The sequence below is a fragment of the Pygoscelis adeliae genome, unplaced genomic scaffold, assembly GCF_000699105.1.
Source record: "Pygoscelis adeliae isolate BGI_AS28 unplaced genomic scaffold, ASM69910v1 Scaffold244, whole genome shotgun sequence".
In the NCBI taxonomy this organism is placed as follows: Eukaryota; Metazoa; Chordata; class Aves; order Sphenisciformes; family Spheniscidae; genus Pygoscelis; species Pygoscelis adeliae.
In genome coordinates, this window is record NW_008824648.1 from 3,184,335 (window position 1) to 3,200,974 (window position 16,640).

Genomic DNA, 16,640 nt, shown 5'->3' on the forward strand with positions numbered 1-16,640 from the left:
GCTAAAGGAATAGAATTAGAGGAGGAAAAGCCCCGCGTGCGCTGGCACTCGGATGTCCCCCAGCCCCGTGCCTGAGAGACCCGGGCAGCGCCCGTCGACTTTCTGGAGGAGCGGTTGGTCCTGTTCTCTACGTTGGGCTGCCGGCAGCTGGTTCCTGGGTGCATCCCCTCTCCTATCTAAACAAAATTAATTAACGAAGCAGGTTATCTTCCCGACTGCTGCTCTGCTCCTGACTTGACAATACTTTTCTAGAAACCTCCAAGCGGCTCGAGGTCCCTTGATTTCCAAAGAGACGTTCTGGCCGCCCCCGCCTTTGAGAAGCGCTTGCTGACAGGAGGCCAGGGCACACCAGCTGCCAAAAAACAGAAGGGGAAGGATTCGAATGTGATCTTCCCACGTCTGGTGGCACCAGGCACCGTGGTGGGGCTGGACCAACCCTGCGGTGGCCACGTGGCATGCCAGCAGCGTGGGCATATGGCTGCAGCCTAGGGACCTTGCACTGCCACAACGTGGGTAGCTCATAAACTCTTCTCCCATTCTTGCAATTAATTGAAGTCCCAATCAAGCAATTGGAGCATGGGGACAGGGAAGACGTGCGCCCAGCAAGTCTGCTCAGGGCCCGTCCCATGGGGATGCTGTGGTGAAGCACGTGTACCCTTCTGCCTGCTTGAGCCGCCGGTGCCGTGGGGCAGCGGCCTCCCACCAGAAGTAGTCGCAGGGTAGTCAGTACTGCTGCGAGGAGCGACTGTACCATCATCCCCTTCACACAGAGGGGCTGTCAAAAAGCTGTCGTGCAGGATATTTCAGTTGAGGGTTCAAAACAACTTTTGTCTGCGCTATTTTGTTCATGAACGTACAAAATTTGTCTTTCCTGGACAAAACCAGAAGACTGGTGCATCCATGGGGCCAGGCAGTGAACCATGAGGCCGGCACTGCTGCCCCAGGCTTCCCACCGCCGCCTCCTGGAGGGTGCCTCACCTTGTCCCGCTCCCCTCTTTGGGGACCCTCATTGGTCTTTGGGGCCTCATTTCCCTGCCCAAGCAGAGCATGCAAACACCTCTTTGCCAGGCATGTTGACCCCCTTCAGCTGTTGGGGGGCGGGAGGAGTGGGTGCACTGCCAGCTGCCCTGGTGCAGGGGGCTGGGCCTGGGCCCAGGCCAAATTTACAGTTATAGTGAATTTTTTCCTTCCTACCTTGTTGAGGGGATTGGGTGGGTTACAACTGGTCATGAGAGTCACCTGGCATCATTTTGACTTCTCTAATTGGCAGCATGTGCTTTGGGGAGCAGGGCAGGGAGTGTTTCTGCCTTCCCTTGTTGGTGGTTGTTTTTGACGTGTGTCCTTTAGCCTGGACAAAAGCCTGCCCGTAGCGGGGAAGGGTGTAGTGGCATTCACTGTAGTAGTGTTTGGATGTGGGCTGCTTGCTGTTGTACCTGGAAGGTTCATCGGTTGGTCTGAATGGGACCAGCTCGGATGGACATCCCCATGGATGTGGAAAGCGGAGGTGGTGGCTCTCCACACTGCCAGCTGCGGAGTCTTTGCTGGCAGAGACAGCGCCAGGTGAGTGTGAACGGACATCTCCGGTGCTCCAGGAATCAATGTTTTATGAAATGTTTTTAAGTAAATTGCAATTCACAAATCCCTCTTCAGGGTACTGTAATTTAGTGTGGATGTAAGCTTGTATTGCAGCCTCTGTAACAGAAGGCTGACTTCCTTCTGCCGTGTTTGAGGAAATATTTTGGGTTTGTTTTCCTTGGGAAATCTGGTACAGTGTTCAGTCCCGGTGCAAGACCGGTAGGCTTTCAGGTGAGACCTAATGCTTTGTAGCCAAGGTCCTCTCTGCATTTAGGGTACATCAGCATGCTGTTGAGGTTGTTTACAGCCCACTCATATAGCCTGAAGCTCACCTGGTTTAACTTTATCATGCCCCTCATAAGACAAGTTCATGAGCTTGCATGAACATTGGAGGCTTGGTAGGTCTCCCTGACAAGCCAGCACAACCCAACTAACCCACCTTCTGCTTCAAAATTTCTCCCTCTCGTGGGCTGTCTAAACAGTCTGGCTCAAAGTCCCATTTCCTACCATTTCCTTTTCTTCTGTGGGAAGCTGTGGCAGAGAGGTGTACCACGCAGTCCCACCACAGTCATTCATAGCAGCCTTTGCCGGAGGCACAGCTCCTCCTAACTCACAGCAGCCCCCCATCCCGAGAGGAGTGCCAGGGAGTTAGGTGGTTGCTCTTGGTTTCCCCTGTGTTTGGCAAAGCATCGCTCGCTACCGAGCACAGAGAGTGGTGCTCTGCAGGAAGCATGGCTTTTGTGTTAGGCTAATCCAGTTTCTTCTTCCTGAAATGAGATTGCTCTCATGTTTCTGTCTAGGATTTCTTGAATTAAAAATATGGTGTGTCACTGTAAGACACGTGCTTGGTTTGGTGGGGCTGGGGCACACCTGGCCCCTACACGCTGGCCGCACTGCAGAGTGCGGCTGTGTTGGCGTTCGTTGCAAGTGGGTACGTGCCTGCCTTGGCCGCATGAGCTGAGCTGCCCGCGCAGCAACAAGTGGGTGCCTGAGGGGCAGGGTTTCAGGCACGAAGACCTCAGCCTGGTTAGCAGCAAGGGAGAGAAGGAAAGAGAAACATTCAAAATGTAAAGTTTCCAGGAAAAGAAAGGCTTTAATTTTAGCACTTTCCTTCACAGGATAACTTTCCCGTTGCATAAGAAAACCCATTCTTAGCTATCCTCGGTTTTTCTTCCCTTCTACTTGATAGCCTTTGATCCCTTGGAGAAAAAGTACAGGGAGCTAGCTGAAATGATTTGGTGTTGCTGTAGCTGTTACAGTCCAATTTATCTTACTTCATCTCCATAAAAAAAACCCCACAAAGCAGAAAGAAAAGGTAATTAAACACAGAAAAGGCAGTTATAACTTCTGCTGGTGATTCCCTAATTTCCTCCACCTCTTCTGCTGGAGAAATGTGACCACAGCACAAGGCTGCTTGGCCCTTCTGAGACCTAGGAATCCTCTACTGGCACAGCTGCCTAAAGCCAGCTATTTTCCTGTTTATAGGTTCTCAGTTTATTAGCCTGAAGGCAAAAGAAGTAAAAAGACCTAATAAGGTCAGGAAGGAGCACGTAAGAGGTAGAATGCAGAAATGCTTGATCATAAAATTAAAATCTATATCATAATGCCTATATGTAAGAAGGATGGTCAAAATTAAGATTGCTTGTGCAAATGTAATTAGTCTTTTGTAACCTTCTGAGTGCTTAACTTTGCAGCCTTAATCATGTGCCTTTAATGCAGTTTGTGGAGGTGACCATAAATGGTTCCTAAGGTCAACAGGCAGATCCTAGCTGCCAGTTTTCATTAAGAGTTTACCATAGTCCATGTCTGGAAGTTAAGCTTGAGCTAAAGGGCATCACTCAATATCTGGAATGTGAGTGTCTATGTTGAAAATCAAGAAAGGAAAACTTGGTAGCACCCGTCAAAGTAACCAAAGCTGCGTGAGAGAGGGGAGCGTGACAGGCTTGGTGGTACCTGGGACACCTTCTGTAACACCAGAAGGAATTTTGGGGCCCCAAATCTCTGGGTGTTGATTAAATGTGTCTGTGCTTTTGCCTCTTTCAAGTTAGTGTTCAGTCATAACTTGGATCAGTCTCGGACTGTGAGGATAGGTCCGATCCCATGCAGCAGACCTTGATGGGGGGCAAGGGAGCTCAGCAGGACACCTTACTGGCTCCATCTTGATGGTCCTCCCAACCCGAGGAGAGGGACTGCTGCCTGTTGGTGGGAATAGTTTCCAGGAAATGACTTGTGCCTAAAATCCACAACAGCCGTGGGAAGACCCAGAGGTGGTGTAGAAGCTGGCTCTACACGTCTGTGGAGGAACTGCAGCTTTTTGTACAGGACCCATTTTGTCAGTTTAACCTAGTGAGTATCAGTTCGTAATTGTACTTTGATAGTGAATTAATGCTCCTCTGCACTGGGGATGTCTTTGAGACTCACTGGAATATAATCTAGCTCTGCTGTTCAAAGGAAACGAAGGAGGGCCCTGCAATTTCTTTCAGGTTGTATTAATTTCTGATATAATACATGACGGCACAGTAGTTGCACAATTATCTGTGGCTTTCTGCTTTGGAACGACCCCACTAATTACTCTACATTGAAAAGATGGATTAAGTGTCTTGGGAGAGCGTTTCACAGCAGCTGACATTTAGATGGCTAGAGGACACTGAAGGTGACACCGCGGAAATGGCACGCCAATACCCTGCTGATGTGCCCGCGAGGCTGAGGAGACGTCGGTGGCTGGGTGGAAGCAGTGGGTGAAGGCACCTGAGGGACCCTTCCTCGCCTTCGTCCGTGGAGCTGGACCTTGCCAGAGGCGGAGGCAGACGTGGGTCCCCCCACACAGAGCGGCGTGGATGTCTCGCTGCCCCTTCCCTGTCCCCACGTAGCCCTCGCAGCTCTGCCTGGATTCAAAGCTGTCCATCGCCATCTGACGAAACTTTCCCCTGCTGCTGGTTGCAGCTGTTACTGCTCCTCCTGCCTTCCAGGTTTTGACCTGTAGCAGACATCAGCAACGTCGACCTGTTTAATTAGCTAGCTTATTACCTTACTTTATAAAGAAATGAAGTAAGCATTGAGTGTCGTGAGGCACAGCCTGTGTGAGTTTAGCTCTTATAGGGAAAAGGGTAGGACCTGCAGGGTAAACAATAATGCTTAGAAGTCAGCATTTTGGATCTTTATCTATATTAGACTAAATTTTGCAATTTCTCCTTTTTTTTTTTTTTTTTTTTAATTAGCTAGTCCAAAGAGCTACATGTTTTGCTTACCTTTAAATGTAAACTCCTAATGTTTGCTTCCTAACAAAACACACGTGAAAAGATACAAGTGACATCATGGACAAGCATGAGGTTCCTTACAAATAAGCCTAAATTTTATCTCCAGCTGTTACTGGCTTTTATTTCCATTTAGATTTGCAAGCATCCATTTCCCTTCTACAGGTTTCTTTGCACCTGTTTTAAAATGTGTTTGTCTCTTTTGTTTTTGTTTCTTTTTTGTTGTTGTGGTTTGGTTGGTTGGTTTGTTTTTCTTCTCATGCTGGTAGAAACCCCCTTTCTGTTGCTGGGGGTTGTGCTACAGGCCAGTAACATCTGGGCCATAACCCTATGGACTCCTGTGGCCGTGCCACGCGACATGACGCAGAGAGCCTGCGTGTCCTGTGAACCGGTCCTCCCCTGCGAGCGGACTTCTTCTGTTGATGTTTTGCATTTGTGGATTTGATGCAAATTCTCGGTGTTGTGACTGTACAGCCAGGCTTTATCCTGGGTAATGAACACTGTGTTGTCGCATGTGTATGCAGTAGTTAGGCGTTGCATTTACTTGTGACAGCAGCAATAACACTCTCGTTAACTATCTTCTGCAAATCTAATTTTGCAATGTCAAAAAGCTACTACTTTCAGCTCACCAACATAACCCAAGTCCCTACCCCAGCGTAACTCAAAAGGTTGCTGTAAAAATGCAGTCTCTTGGTTTTTCAGTAGGTGAATAGGAATAAAATTATGAGCCTTTAAACTAAATAATAATTTTTTCCTTGTAGCTTGAGATCTGTTCAATCAATAATCTTTCTGCTAACTCTGGGGAGAATTTTAGTTGCCTCCATAAAATGTTTTAATTATTTAAAATCATAAAATATAAGTAGGCACAATTTGCTTGGAACTCATTAGGGAAATATATGAATAAGAAGAAAAGATAATGTTTGCTTCTGCATTAATTTAAAGCAGTCTCTAAAATACGAAATCTAATCCTGGAAAGCAGTGACTTATCAGCAATGTTTACTTTTCCTATAATAGGAATAAATATTAGAGCAGCTAGTTATGTGCTTATCCCTACAGTATTGCACTGAGCCAAAAAGGAAGATAAATAACCTGTCTGAAATCCCACATTAATTTCCCTCTTTTACAGGTTTTATGTTTGTTCATTTCCTTTTCCAAAACATTGCTTTTAAAATTATTATTATAAAACAGGTGACTTAGAAACCACGAGTAGCTGCAAATGCATGAGACCAATTTGTGTGTGATTAGAATTGTGCAGAGGTAATGCTTTATACTCGCACAGAGCCTTTCATCCCAGTGCAAATCACGGGGCGCAACATGCAGCAGCAGCAGAGAAACTGGCAGGGCTTGGCAGACCAGAGAGCAGAGCAACTTATGGGTGAGGAAACAAAAAGCTTATTACCTTTAAGTTTCTCTGAAGAAACTTCAGTGCTCACTGTGGCAGGGAATGCTCATTTGCAGCTCTTAGGTGTGCAAAGAGGGAAGAATCGGCTTCGTCGTTCCCTGCGCAGTACTTCTTGTCTGGGATCTCATCAGAAATCCCTCCCCAGAAGGCCCTTCTCGTTTTATTTATGGCTTTCCACATTTTCATTCTGGGAAGGACATGATAGTGCTGCCGCTCTCGTGAAAATGAAATGAGCAGTGCTGCAAACCACCCAGAGATGGGTCCAGATCTCTTGTGCGTGGGGAGCTCGTAGGTTATCTGAATGTGTTGGCGTACCCATTGTTTGGAAGAACAGATGGAGCCGCTCAGCGCGGTCGTGTTCCTCGTGGTAGTGCGAGGGTGGTGCCAGGGGTGGAGGAGGCCTGTGCAGTTTCAGCAGATGAGTTAGATAAAACCAAGCTGTATTCATCTCAACTAGTAGGGAGAACAGTCTCTCAAAACAGCACTGACCTCTTAGCTCATTTACCCCTGTTGTGGCCGTTTAGGATGGATTTCTTCAAGTGATAAAGAGAACACAGGCAGGGATGCAGCTAACTGTGCTATTATGTTGTCAAAGAGGAGCCAGCTGCAAGTTATGGCACTTGCTGCTGTTGCCACCCGAATATCATCAAGATAGCAGTGCCTGAGACATGGCGTGTGCCTCAGGTCTCAGCTGCAAGGTTTCTGGGGAACGTGGGGAGCTGTTCGTGCTTCAAAGGAGGGGATTTGGATGAGGTTTATATTCATGTTCCTTTCCCTGTATCCTAAGGGCTTTATCACAAAAGGCTTGCTAATTGTCTTCCGTGAGCAGCAATTCACAGAAAGTGCTGTCCGTGTGTAACGTGGCTAAATTCAAACAGATTAAAAACACTTAATGAGTGTGTTAAAAGGGGGGATGGCAGTGCCAGAGGTTCAAACAAATGCCTCTAAGTTACGCTGCACCCAGCAGCCCAGTTTTCCTTTAGGCCTGCAGCAACGTGAGAGACCGATGATGCTCCCTGCTTCGTCCCCCGCGTGTCCCAGCGGGATCAAAAGCTGCAGCGTTGAAAATGCAGAAGCGAGCCTTGAGCATTCAGGAACCCCTGCGTCTACCCTTGGACAGTGAGTTGTTTCTTTTTTGGGGCAGCCCCCTCTCTAGATTTCTCAGCACCCAGTCTGAGCCCTGAGTGCTTTCCACGCTGTAGATAACTCCAAGCTCTTGCCGTCTTTCCTCTGGGTATGTCGCAGAGGGCCAGCACAAAGTGGGAGCATGGCAGCACTGCTGAGCGAGTATCATCTGCTCATTTAATTAGCTAGCAGAGATGCAAAGTCTGCTCTGAAACAGTCTTCTGTTCCTTTCCCTGTCACCCATCCAAATGTCACACCACACCATTTCGAGTGTGACATCTTTGGAGCAGGGACTGAGATGCCTGACCAGCAGTGAGGATTACATGTTTTCATTCTCATGGTGGCTTCTGGGAGTTACTGCACTAGGGGGATTTTTTTTTTTTTTAAATGCACTATCCTTCAGTCCCCTTTTGCTTCTGAGCAAGTCCCAACTGTACCTTTGTCACCTGTGTTGGCCTCTCTGCGGTCAACCCTTGCAATTAGAAGAGCTGCCAGTGTTGCACGAACAGCTGGGTGGTAGGGTTTGGGCAAGAGCTGTGCCCCCAGGTCTTTGAGGGTGGAAAATCCTGAGCCTCTACAGTGTGAGCAGTAGCTCAGGCAGGTGTGTTACCTGGGAGAGGTGAGCAGGCCCATAAGATCCCATACATGACCTTGCCGTTAGAGAGAGACAAAGACTTTTGCTGCATTATCGTGTGGTCCACTCTCGCCACCTAACGAAAGCCTAAATTCCCATTGTCCCCACAAATTCCCTAAAGCTGATTCACCACTTGAATTAAACCATAATTATATAATACCAGCAGTCACTTTATAGTAAGGTTGAAGGATTAAATGTAGTTAGCGGTGATGAATTCCAGACGTGCAGGACAGAAGCCTGAAGAGAAGGCCAGCTTCTGAGTAACTGCAAGATAGAGTGTAATGTATTCTAAATATTTGATTCAATTAAGCTTCCTTCTGCTCTTTGTTTCAGCTTACAGATGGCTCATCAATCTATAGTTTAGGGACACATTGCTATTCTTTCTAATGGTAATTACGTGATCAGGATGGAGACAGGTTTGATTAAATGCTCACACTATGCTCTGCATATTTAAAATGGAGCAGAGTTCAAAGCAGAGGCAAAATGCTAGCCTGCTGCACGTGGCTTCAGCCTCAGGCACTCGATAGGTCTTCCTCTAGCATAGGTGACTTTGCCAGTTCTCACCATTCAAGGAACAGGAGTTTTTGAATTCATGAACTATGATTGTTTGTATCTGGTTTTGAGTGTTGTTAAACTGTTATTTGACAGTTTCTTGCAAAAATACTCACCGTGCTTGCCCATTTTTGGCTCGGCTTTACTGAGAGGATTCTTGCAACTTGGACATTAGCAGCAAAACAGTTACAGAGTCTGTGATCAATCTTCCAGTGACTTCTGCGTGTTTGGAAAAGGCCATCACGGTACTTTTAGGCCAGGGTATGTATTCTTAACAGCTTGTAGCTCGCTCGTGATTATCAGCCTACAGCCTCTGAAAGCAGGAATATTTGAGAGGATGCCCCAGCTGTCAAAGTGTCCCATTTTGTGTTTGTAGCCTTTACGATTTTTTGTTATCTACTTAAAAAGTAAAATTGTAATGTAGAATGTGGCCAGAAGCTTTTCATACAAACGTATAATGATCTTGTATATTCCTTTAGCCACTTCATCTGAGAGTTGTTATAGTCATTAAGAATTTGGCAAGGTATTACTCCTTTTACGCAGGTAAGAAAATTGAGGCACGCAGAGGTTTGAAGCTCTGAGGGTAAAACTGTACCCAGAAAAAGAAATTGGGCAAGCTTCATGCCCTATTTAAAATCTCATTTAAGGGCCGTATGCACCTTGTCCTGGCCTTCTCCCAGACATGGATTTTACTTTACAGCAGCCAGTCCTCAATTCAGCAAAGTACTTAAGCACATCCTGACATGCTCTGCTGAATCAGGGTTTTAAGTGGAAGTGACAGAAATAGAATTGAGATCTCCTCACTCATAGCCCCACTCTGAAACCATCAGGCAACACTTCCTTTCTTCATTACTCTCCCACTGCCATATACTACCACGAGTGTCTGAGATGGGTAAGACCTGTACCCTGGACGTCTGCCCCTTAACAGAACCCAAGCCACCCAGCTGAAAATTCAAAAATATGAGCCGAGTAGCCAGTTCTAACAATTTTGAGACTTGAAATCTTTGTCCCCCAGTGCCTTGAGTCATTCAAGTACATTATTTAAGCAAATGGAAGAAGGATTCTCTTAGCTCTGATACAGCTTCCCTACAGGAGACCAACAAATCTAAAGTAACCCTTTTCCTCAATATACATATGATACCCTTCCAGTGTATCCGTCCCCCAAAACAGTAGCCAGTGGAGCTTTAGTCTGTAAAGTGCTAGTTTTGGTTTCTTGTTTAATTAGGCTTTCTCTGTAATAAGAATTTCAGGCTGAAATAAAAAGCCCTGAAAATCAGGTATTACTATTTGTAATTCACCATGGAAAGAAGTCATTAGCTGGACTCTCATTCTCTGGCTTGAACTGAATATGCCTCCCGCCCTCTTAAGTCTCCTTCATTAGTCCCAGGTAAGGTGAGCTTTTTCAACTAGTGTTTCTTGATCAAAAATTTTATAGAATGCATCAGGATGAAACAAGAGTAATGGAAGACAACAGCAAATGAAGTTAACTAGGAGTTAAGAATACTGTAGGAAAAATACTTTGCTAGGGTGTGGAAAAAGTATCATTTTGTTCCATGCTGCCTAGGGAAGGGAATCTCTGCTTGCAGTAATTATTTGAATGGCCAGTTAACAGCTGTATCGCATCCTCATACAATCATCATTTTCCTTCTGCAGACTTGCCACCAATGCTCTGTGCTTGCAACTTTCTAGGAAACAAGCACCTAGCAAGTTGCTGCTTTGGCGGGCAGGTGGGAGGGAGAGAGGAAGGAGGAAGAACTGGTTTGGTTTTCTTCTTGCCCATTTGCTCTTCCTCATTTTGACTTAAAAAAAAAAAAAATCTACCTGCACTGTTACCTAGGTTAAAGAAACGCAGTCCTTGCACACCAGGGTTTTAGGGAGTGCTCTGTATTGGAAATCCTGTTTGTCCTTTGACACGCTTTTAAAGACAACTACCTTTTTCCTCCCCCTGCCCCCAGATGGTGTATATTTGAGGCTTCTTATGTAGTACCCTTCAAGGATTACCAGTGACTTTCAATATCGTTAGTTTGAGAAGGCTAGCAGTCTCCTCGATGTCGTGTACGTTTCATTAAAAACCCATTTTTCTATTATGGCTTTGAACATTAGTAAACTCCACTTCCTTTTGATGGTAGGACTGATTATTCTGCTACTCAGTAGCCTCTTTTAGGACAGAAAATGACCTTGCTGTATTGGCTCACTCGGAACTCAGTAGTTCTACAGAGGGAGATTTTTTCCAACCACTGTCTTACAGGGACAACTTCACGTAAGTTTACTTGCTTTATTACAGCTAAAATAAGAAACCATAGTAGATCTTAAAATAGTCTCTCTTCCCAACTTAGCTGCCCTTAGGATCCTGCTGCTCCTAAAGTCTACTTTGCCAGGCTATGCTATCCAGTGGAGATACAGGTTAAATAACCATTTTTGATACCGCTCCGCCTGCATTTTTCCTGATGATTTGATGCTGCTTGTTGTTTCCCATCTGCTGGGCTTCCTCCAGTTACAACTTGAAAGCTAGTGTGACTCCATCCCCCATTGGGAGCATGCTGATATTGACTCGTGCATCTCTGAGAAGCTTCTCATTGAGGTGGTGGATGCTCTGGGTTGCCAAGTCATCCTTTCTTGGTTTTAGCACCCTTCCACTCCAAAGGACCTATTGAAAAAAGAAATGGCATGCACCTCATTTGTTCCAATATGTTCCTTGGACCACAAAGGAAGCTTTGGAAAAGGTCCTGCATATTTTCAAGAAATTGGTATTACTTATTGTATTTCAGATTTCTAGTGGTCTCTGACACGGACCTCTCATAAGCAACTGGGATTGGGAGTCCACAGGATTGGCTAATTGTACTTCTACTACAAGTTAGAAGCCAAAATAAAGAGAGATGTGATTAAACATAGGTATTTTTAAAAGCCCCTGTTCAGCTGCCACCATAACCCTGAAGGTCCCTGAAGTATAACATCGTTCTTTCTTTCTAGGAAAAGTTATTAATTGATAACTTATTAGTAGTTACTGATTACAAGTGCTACCTTTGATCTTGTGTAAGTACTGTACGTAGTAGAAAATGCACTACAAATCAGAATAATACAGAGCATTCTCTGTAATGAATTACAAAAAATTTTATGTTTCTGTTACCACAGGCTGTTTATGTACTAATATAAATTTAAGACGTTACTACTACAGGGTTTTATTCCTTGCTTATATTCGTGTTCCATATAGCTTACTTTAGGAATTTATGTTGAATTTTAAAAGCCTCCTTTGTATAACATGGAACAAACATGTTGCAATTGGCAACGAGTTGCAGGTCAGAAATCACCTTACTAGAATCCCACTGTGACTTTTTTTTTTCCTTTCCCAGAGGCAAAAGCAGTAACTCCCTGTGCTACTACCACTACAACTGCAGTACTTACATTATCAATAGCTATTATTCCCCCTTTCTTTATGAGGCGCAAACATTTTTCATAGTACTCATTGCAGCTTTCTTTATCCGCATCAATGAAAGCAAAGTCAAAGGTTTCCGCTTCTCCACTGGCCAACAGTTCATCTAGATGAGCAACAAAGTGAGTCGTTACACCCTGGTTAATGCTGTGTAGGAGGAAGTCATCCACTTGTGTCAAAGTTCTCATTAAATAATGTTTTCGTGCCTTGACCAGGCAGCCTATCCTCTACACCTAATTACTAGAAAAGCTTATCCCACAGAAACCAATCTAGACACGATGTATGCCATAAAACATTCAAGTTACTGAGTTCTGCCTACTTGGAAGTTCACGGAGTAGTTCTAAACCTGCAGGATACAGCTGGAACTGCTGAAAGGAGCCGTAAAAACAAGTCAAGCAGTTTGAAACTGGACTCTACACCTTCAGCTATTTTTTGAGCTGACTGAGGAGAACTTAAGAGGATTAGGATTTTTCTCACATTTATGAACAGGTCCTAAATGCTAATCTCTTATTGATGATCAAGTGCCATGATACAGGTCATGAACAAACCCTGCCAGAGATCTTTGTCACAGCAAAAGATTGCTGTAAGTAGTCGCTCTCTGGGCCAAGGCAAGTGGAATTCAGTTTTAAGTTCTCCTAAATGGACTCCTTGACCGAGAACTTGAAATTGCCAGTTGCAGAGGGGCTGACTGCTGCCTTCCTAAGGTCCTCGGCCACCCCTCTCACCTGCCCTTGTCCTCTGCCAACAGAGGATCTTTTTGTCTGAAGCACTGCCTAGACAAAGCTGTCCGTCAGACTTCAAGGACACTGCATCCTAGTAGACTGCTAATGTTTGCCTCTTTAGAAAGGATGGATGAATCTGCAAGTAATACAAGGTTACGGATGGATCTGTGGATCCATCAAACGCCTTTGCTGGAAATCTTCTTCTGCCTCCTTCATTCCTAGCAAATTTCTTGCATTTTCAGAAAGTTTATTAATATTCCCTCTGTCCCACATCCTCTCTTTTCTTGAATGAGAAAAGTCATTGTCTTTCTAATGGCCTTGCATGCTTTTGGCACATCCTAAATTTGAACTCCTCTGGACACAACTGTTATACCCTGAGTTTTATATTGGCTTCTGTATTTCTTCTGCACCTCAGCCCTTTCAGAAAACTCTTCCTGTCTATAACAAAGAAATACTTGCTTAGAATGGACAATGGATAAGAGAAATTGGGCTTTGTCTAATTAATCTGTTTTAATCAGCTTTCCCAGAAGCAGCTGACAATAGTACTTCATAGATTAAACAAGGCGATGGACAGGACAGGTGAGTGACCAGTACAGCCCACTACACAGGACAAGCATTTTCTTCCTCTCTGCTAGCATGCAGGAAAACTGTGACCTTCTGAAGTTGTGAAGTTTTCTGATTTTTTTTTTTTTAAATGTAAGAGAAGCTGTCTCTCTGTTAGCAAAGGGATCACATCCACAAGCATATTTGGTCCTAGATTTCATCAGTATTATATCCATCTCCTATTTCTAGGGGAGGGGGAAAAAAAAAAAAAAGTATTTTAGGTTACTTACCAAGTGTTTGAATTGCTGGCTTAATCCGCAGGTCAATTTTATGCTCTACTCCTGCCTAGAATGAAAAAGAACAAAGAGTTGATGAAAGTGGTCAAGAAATAACCTGTTAGTAGGTTGCACTCAGGGAGTGACTGGTGTTCAGATATTTTTCCTATTATTTGTAGGTTCCAGACAGCACTTATTTGTCTTTCCAAATTGAACTGTCTCAGCCTCCTTTAATGATATGAATGCTTGTGTGTGAATGTGCAAGCCTAAGATACCAAAATCTCTTGACATGCAAATGGAGCCGTCCCAAACATGTAACAGAAAAGACGCTGCTTACCTCCTTCCACAGTGGCTTTCCAATTTTGACATAGTCCTCATTTATATCACAGGCAATAACTCTGCCATTATCTGGCAGGACCAGAGCCATATTCAAGGTATTATAACCTGTGAAAACACCTAGGAAAATCACAAGAGTCATCAACACTTACCATATTGTGGGGGGGGGGGAAAAAAGATAATTAGTGAACTACAGGGCTCCTTTCAGGAATAAAAACCCCAAAGGAGTCAAGGATGGCAATTTGTTAACGGACACAAAAGGTTTTTCCCCTCCATTTTAATGTAATGGGGGGTTGGGAGGAATTTGTACTTTTTTTAAATCAATTTTTTAGCAAAGCTTAATGTTGGCTCTTTCCAAAAGTCTCCTGGACACACAGGGCAGAGTCTGGTCCCGCATCTCTGAGCAACACCCTTATTTAAAAGTGGAGCTAAATCCTGAGCCAAAGGGACTGGACCAGCAGCAAAATACCAGGGCATCATAACAGCCAGGCCAAGAATGAAGATGGTGGGAACCCGTACCTGGCTGCTCATCATCAGTCTGGCTTTGGGACGTGCTGCTAACATAGGTGCATCAAGGAAAGTGGATTGGATGCAGGGCCTGTGCAGCAGAACGTTTCCTTCTGGCAAGAAACCGATACAGGAAGGAAAGAATACACCCTGTCCTGCAGCTACTGGAGACCCAAAGTGATCTGTTGGTCTTATTTTTTCAGGTTGCCTCAGAGTTGATGAGACATCCATGCTGATGCCGGAATTACTGAATGCACAGATAGACAAAGTGGCAAGCAAGCACAAATTAGACACTACTTTTCACACTGTAGTTTGCCCACCTGTTTGCCGAGACAAGTATGCAGTGCCTTACTATGTTTAGGTACCTTATCTTATGTAAACATGGCTGTATTTGGAAAAGCACAGCCAGGAGCTTTATTCTACTACAGAGAGGACAAAGTGACACTCTTACCTATTTCAATAACTTTCTTGGCTTTAATGAGTTTGACCAAATTTGCCATAAGCTGAGCCTGGTCACAGGACACCATCATTTTACTCCAGGGGTGATCAGCAGTGAGCTAGAAATGAGAAAAAAACCCCAACACATCACATCAAACAAAACCCAGAGCTTCTAAAACAGTAACCTAGGGAAAAAACCCAGAGGAAACCCCAGGAAAAACAGATACTCCTACCTTTCTCCTTTTAGATGGCTCTGTGCTCCATCTATGAGCCAGAAACTGGTTTGAATTTAGCGGTAACTAAGGAGGGCGGGGTGTGTGTCATAAGCAGTGGCTAATCATTCAAAGCAGTAATATGCCCCAAAGTTACCGTGGCTGTGGCAAACTCAGCGATAGTTATAACTGACGAAGAACCATAGAGGAACCTTGACTGTCAAAGTCCTTTATTTCTGTGTATTTACATAAACAGATGCACTTTTTAAAAAAAATTATAACATTTGTACTTACGCCCTTATTCCTCGAAGGCACGTAGGATGGCTTTATGAACTGCTAGGTTAAAGTCTGTTGCCAAAGGTCAGAGCACGTGGCTGGGGCTACACAGCGCAGAGCTGGAGGAGCTGTGCCCGAGCCAGGGCGGGAGGACCCCTGGCACTGAGGAGGGGGCAGCAGGAGAAGCAGGGCTGTGCCGTGGGCAGTTGAGTGGAAAGGACGGTCCTCCCATTTCCTTTCCTCCTCTAGGGCTCATTCCAACCAGCCAGCTCCAGTACTTAACATTTGGTTGCTTTTAGGCAGGAGTAGTTTGTCTCACTTTGAAATGACTTCAGTCCTGAGTCAGGCGGTCTGTTCCGAGGCCTGCTGGAGGACATCACCTCTCTGAGCTACAGCTTCCTGATATGCCAACTAAAATGAAGTCATCTGTTCAAGTCAAAAATCAAGTGCAGCCCAAACACATGGGCTTGGGAGCCATGGATAAAAAGACGCGTCTAAAACATATGCCAATACTATTAAATACTCATTTAGGTAGCCCTGAACATTGAAGAGTCTGGGTATTACCAGTTCAAAAGACATTCTAATGTGTATGCAAATAAGATGGAGGAAGGAATATCACAAGAGTCCAGCAGTTCAGGACGAGGTGTGGGCGATACCAAAAGGTCCTACTGGAACAGTAACGGCACTGAACAGAAAACCTGCGTTGGGGGATAAAATACTGACCAGTCGCAGCTTCTTTAGAATTGGATGTTCCCGCAAAGAGTGATCCAGTATGTATTGCCAGAGGGGACTGCTTTTCCCAATAATACTCTTGGATGATTTGGGTGTCCCAAAAACTAAAGAAGGGTATCTTTTACCTATCAAAAAAAAAAAAGGAATAGTAAGAACTTTTATCTTTTTCAGTTATTGCCTGCTTAAATAAAGCAAGCACTTAAGTATTACTAAAGGTTAAAGAGTTCTTTGCTCTGAAAAATCCAGTGAAAAAGGAAAATGCAACATAGCCGGACAGCCCAGTGGACTGCCATTTTTTTTTTCCTCCTTCTTTTTAAGCTCAAAGATGTCCAGCCCACGGCTGCAAAGGAAAGGCTGGGGTACTGTGTTTTTCAGTGGCCACTGTGAAGGTTACAAGCTGTCATATTCTTACAGGACAAGTAACCACATCGAAACCCAAAGGGCAACTGTGTAAAGAGAGAAGCCTGAGTTAGATACGCTATTTTCTTACTCTGGGACCTTGTTTTGCAGATGGATAGAGGCTGCTGGTCTTTAGGGCCGTCAGCAGATGCATCTTCTCAAGTCCTGTGTTCTCCTAACGACAGCGTTCTGCCCCCTAGCCAGGGGAAGTCTGGCCTTGCTCAATGG

General features: G+C 44.8%; 1 protein-coding gene across 1 annotated transcript; it reads right to left on the reverse strand.

Moving 5' to 3' along the window:
* Nucleotides 1-10,789: 10,789 nt before the first annotated feature.
* Nucleotides 10,790-16,138, reverse strand: COMTD1 (catechol-O-methyltransferase domain containing 1; the record flags this gene model as incomplete). Its single annotated transcript, XM_009322485.1, has 6 exons — nucleotides 10,790-11,189; nucleotides 11,945-12,078; nucleotides 13,528-13,582; nucleotides 13,850-13,968; nucleotides 14,807-14,912; nucleotides 16,005-16,138. Coding segments are annotated over 6 exons (701 nt in total), but the record flags the coding sequence as incomplete, so codon positions are not given.
* Nucleotides 16,139-16,640: the final 502 nt, after the last annotated feature.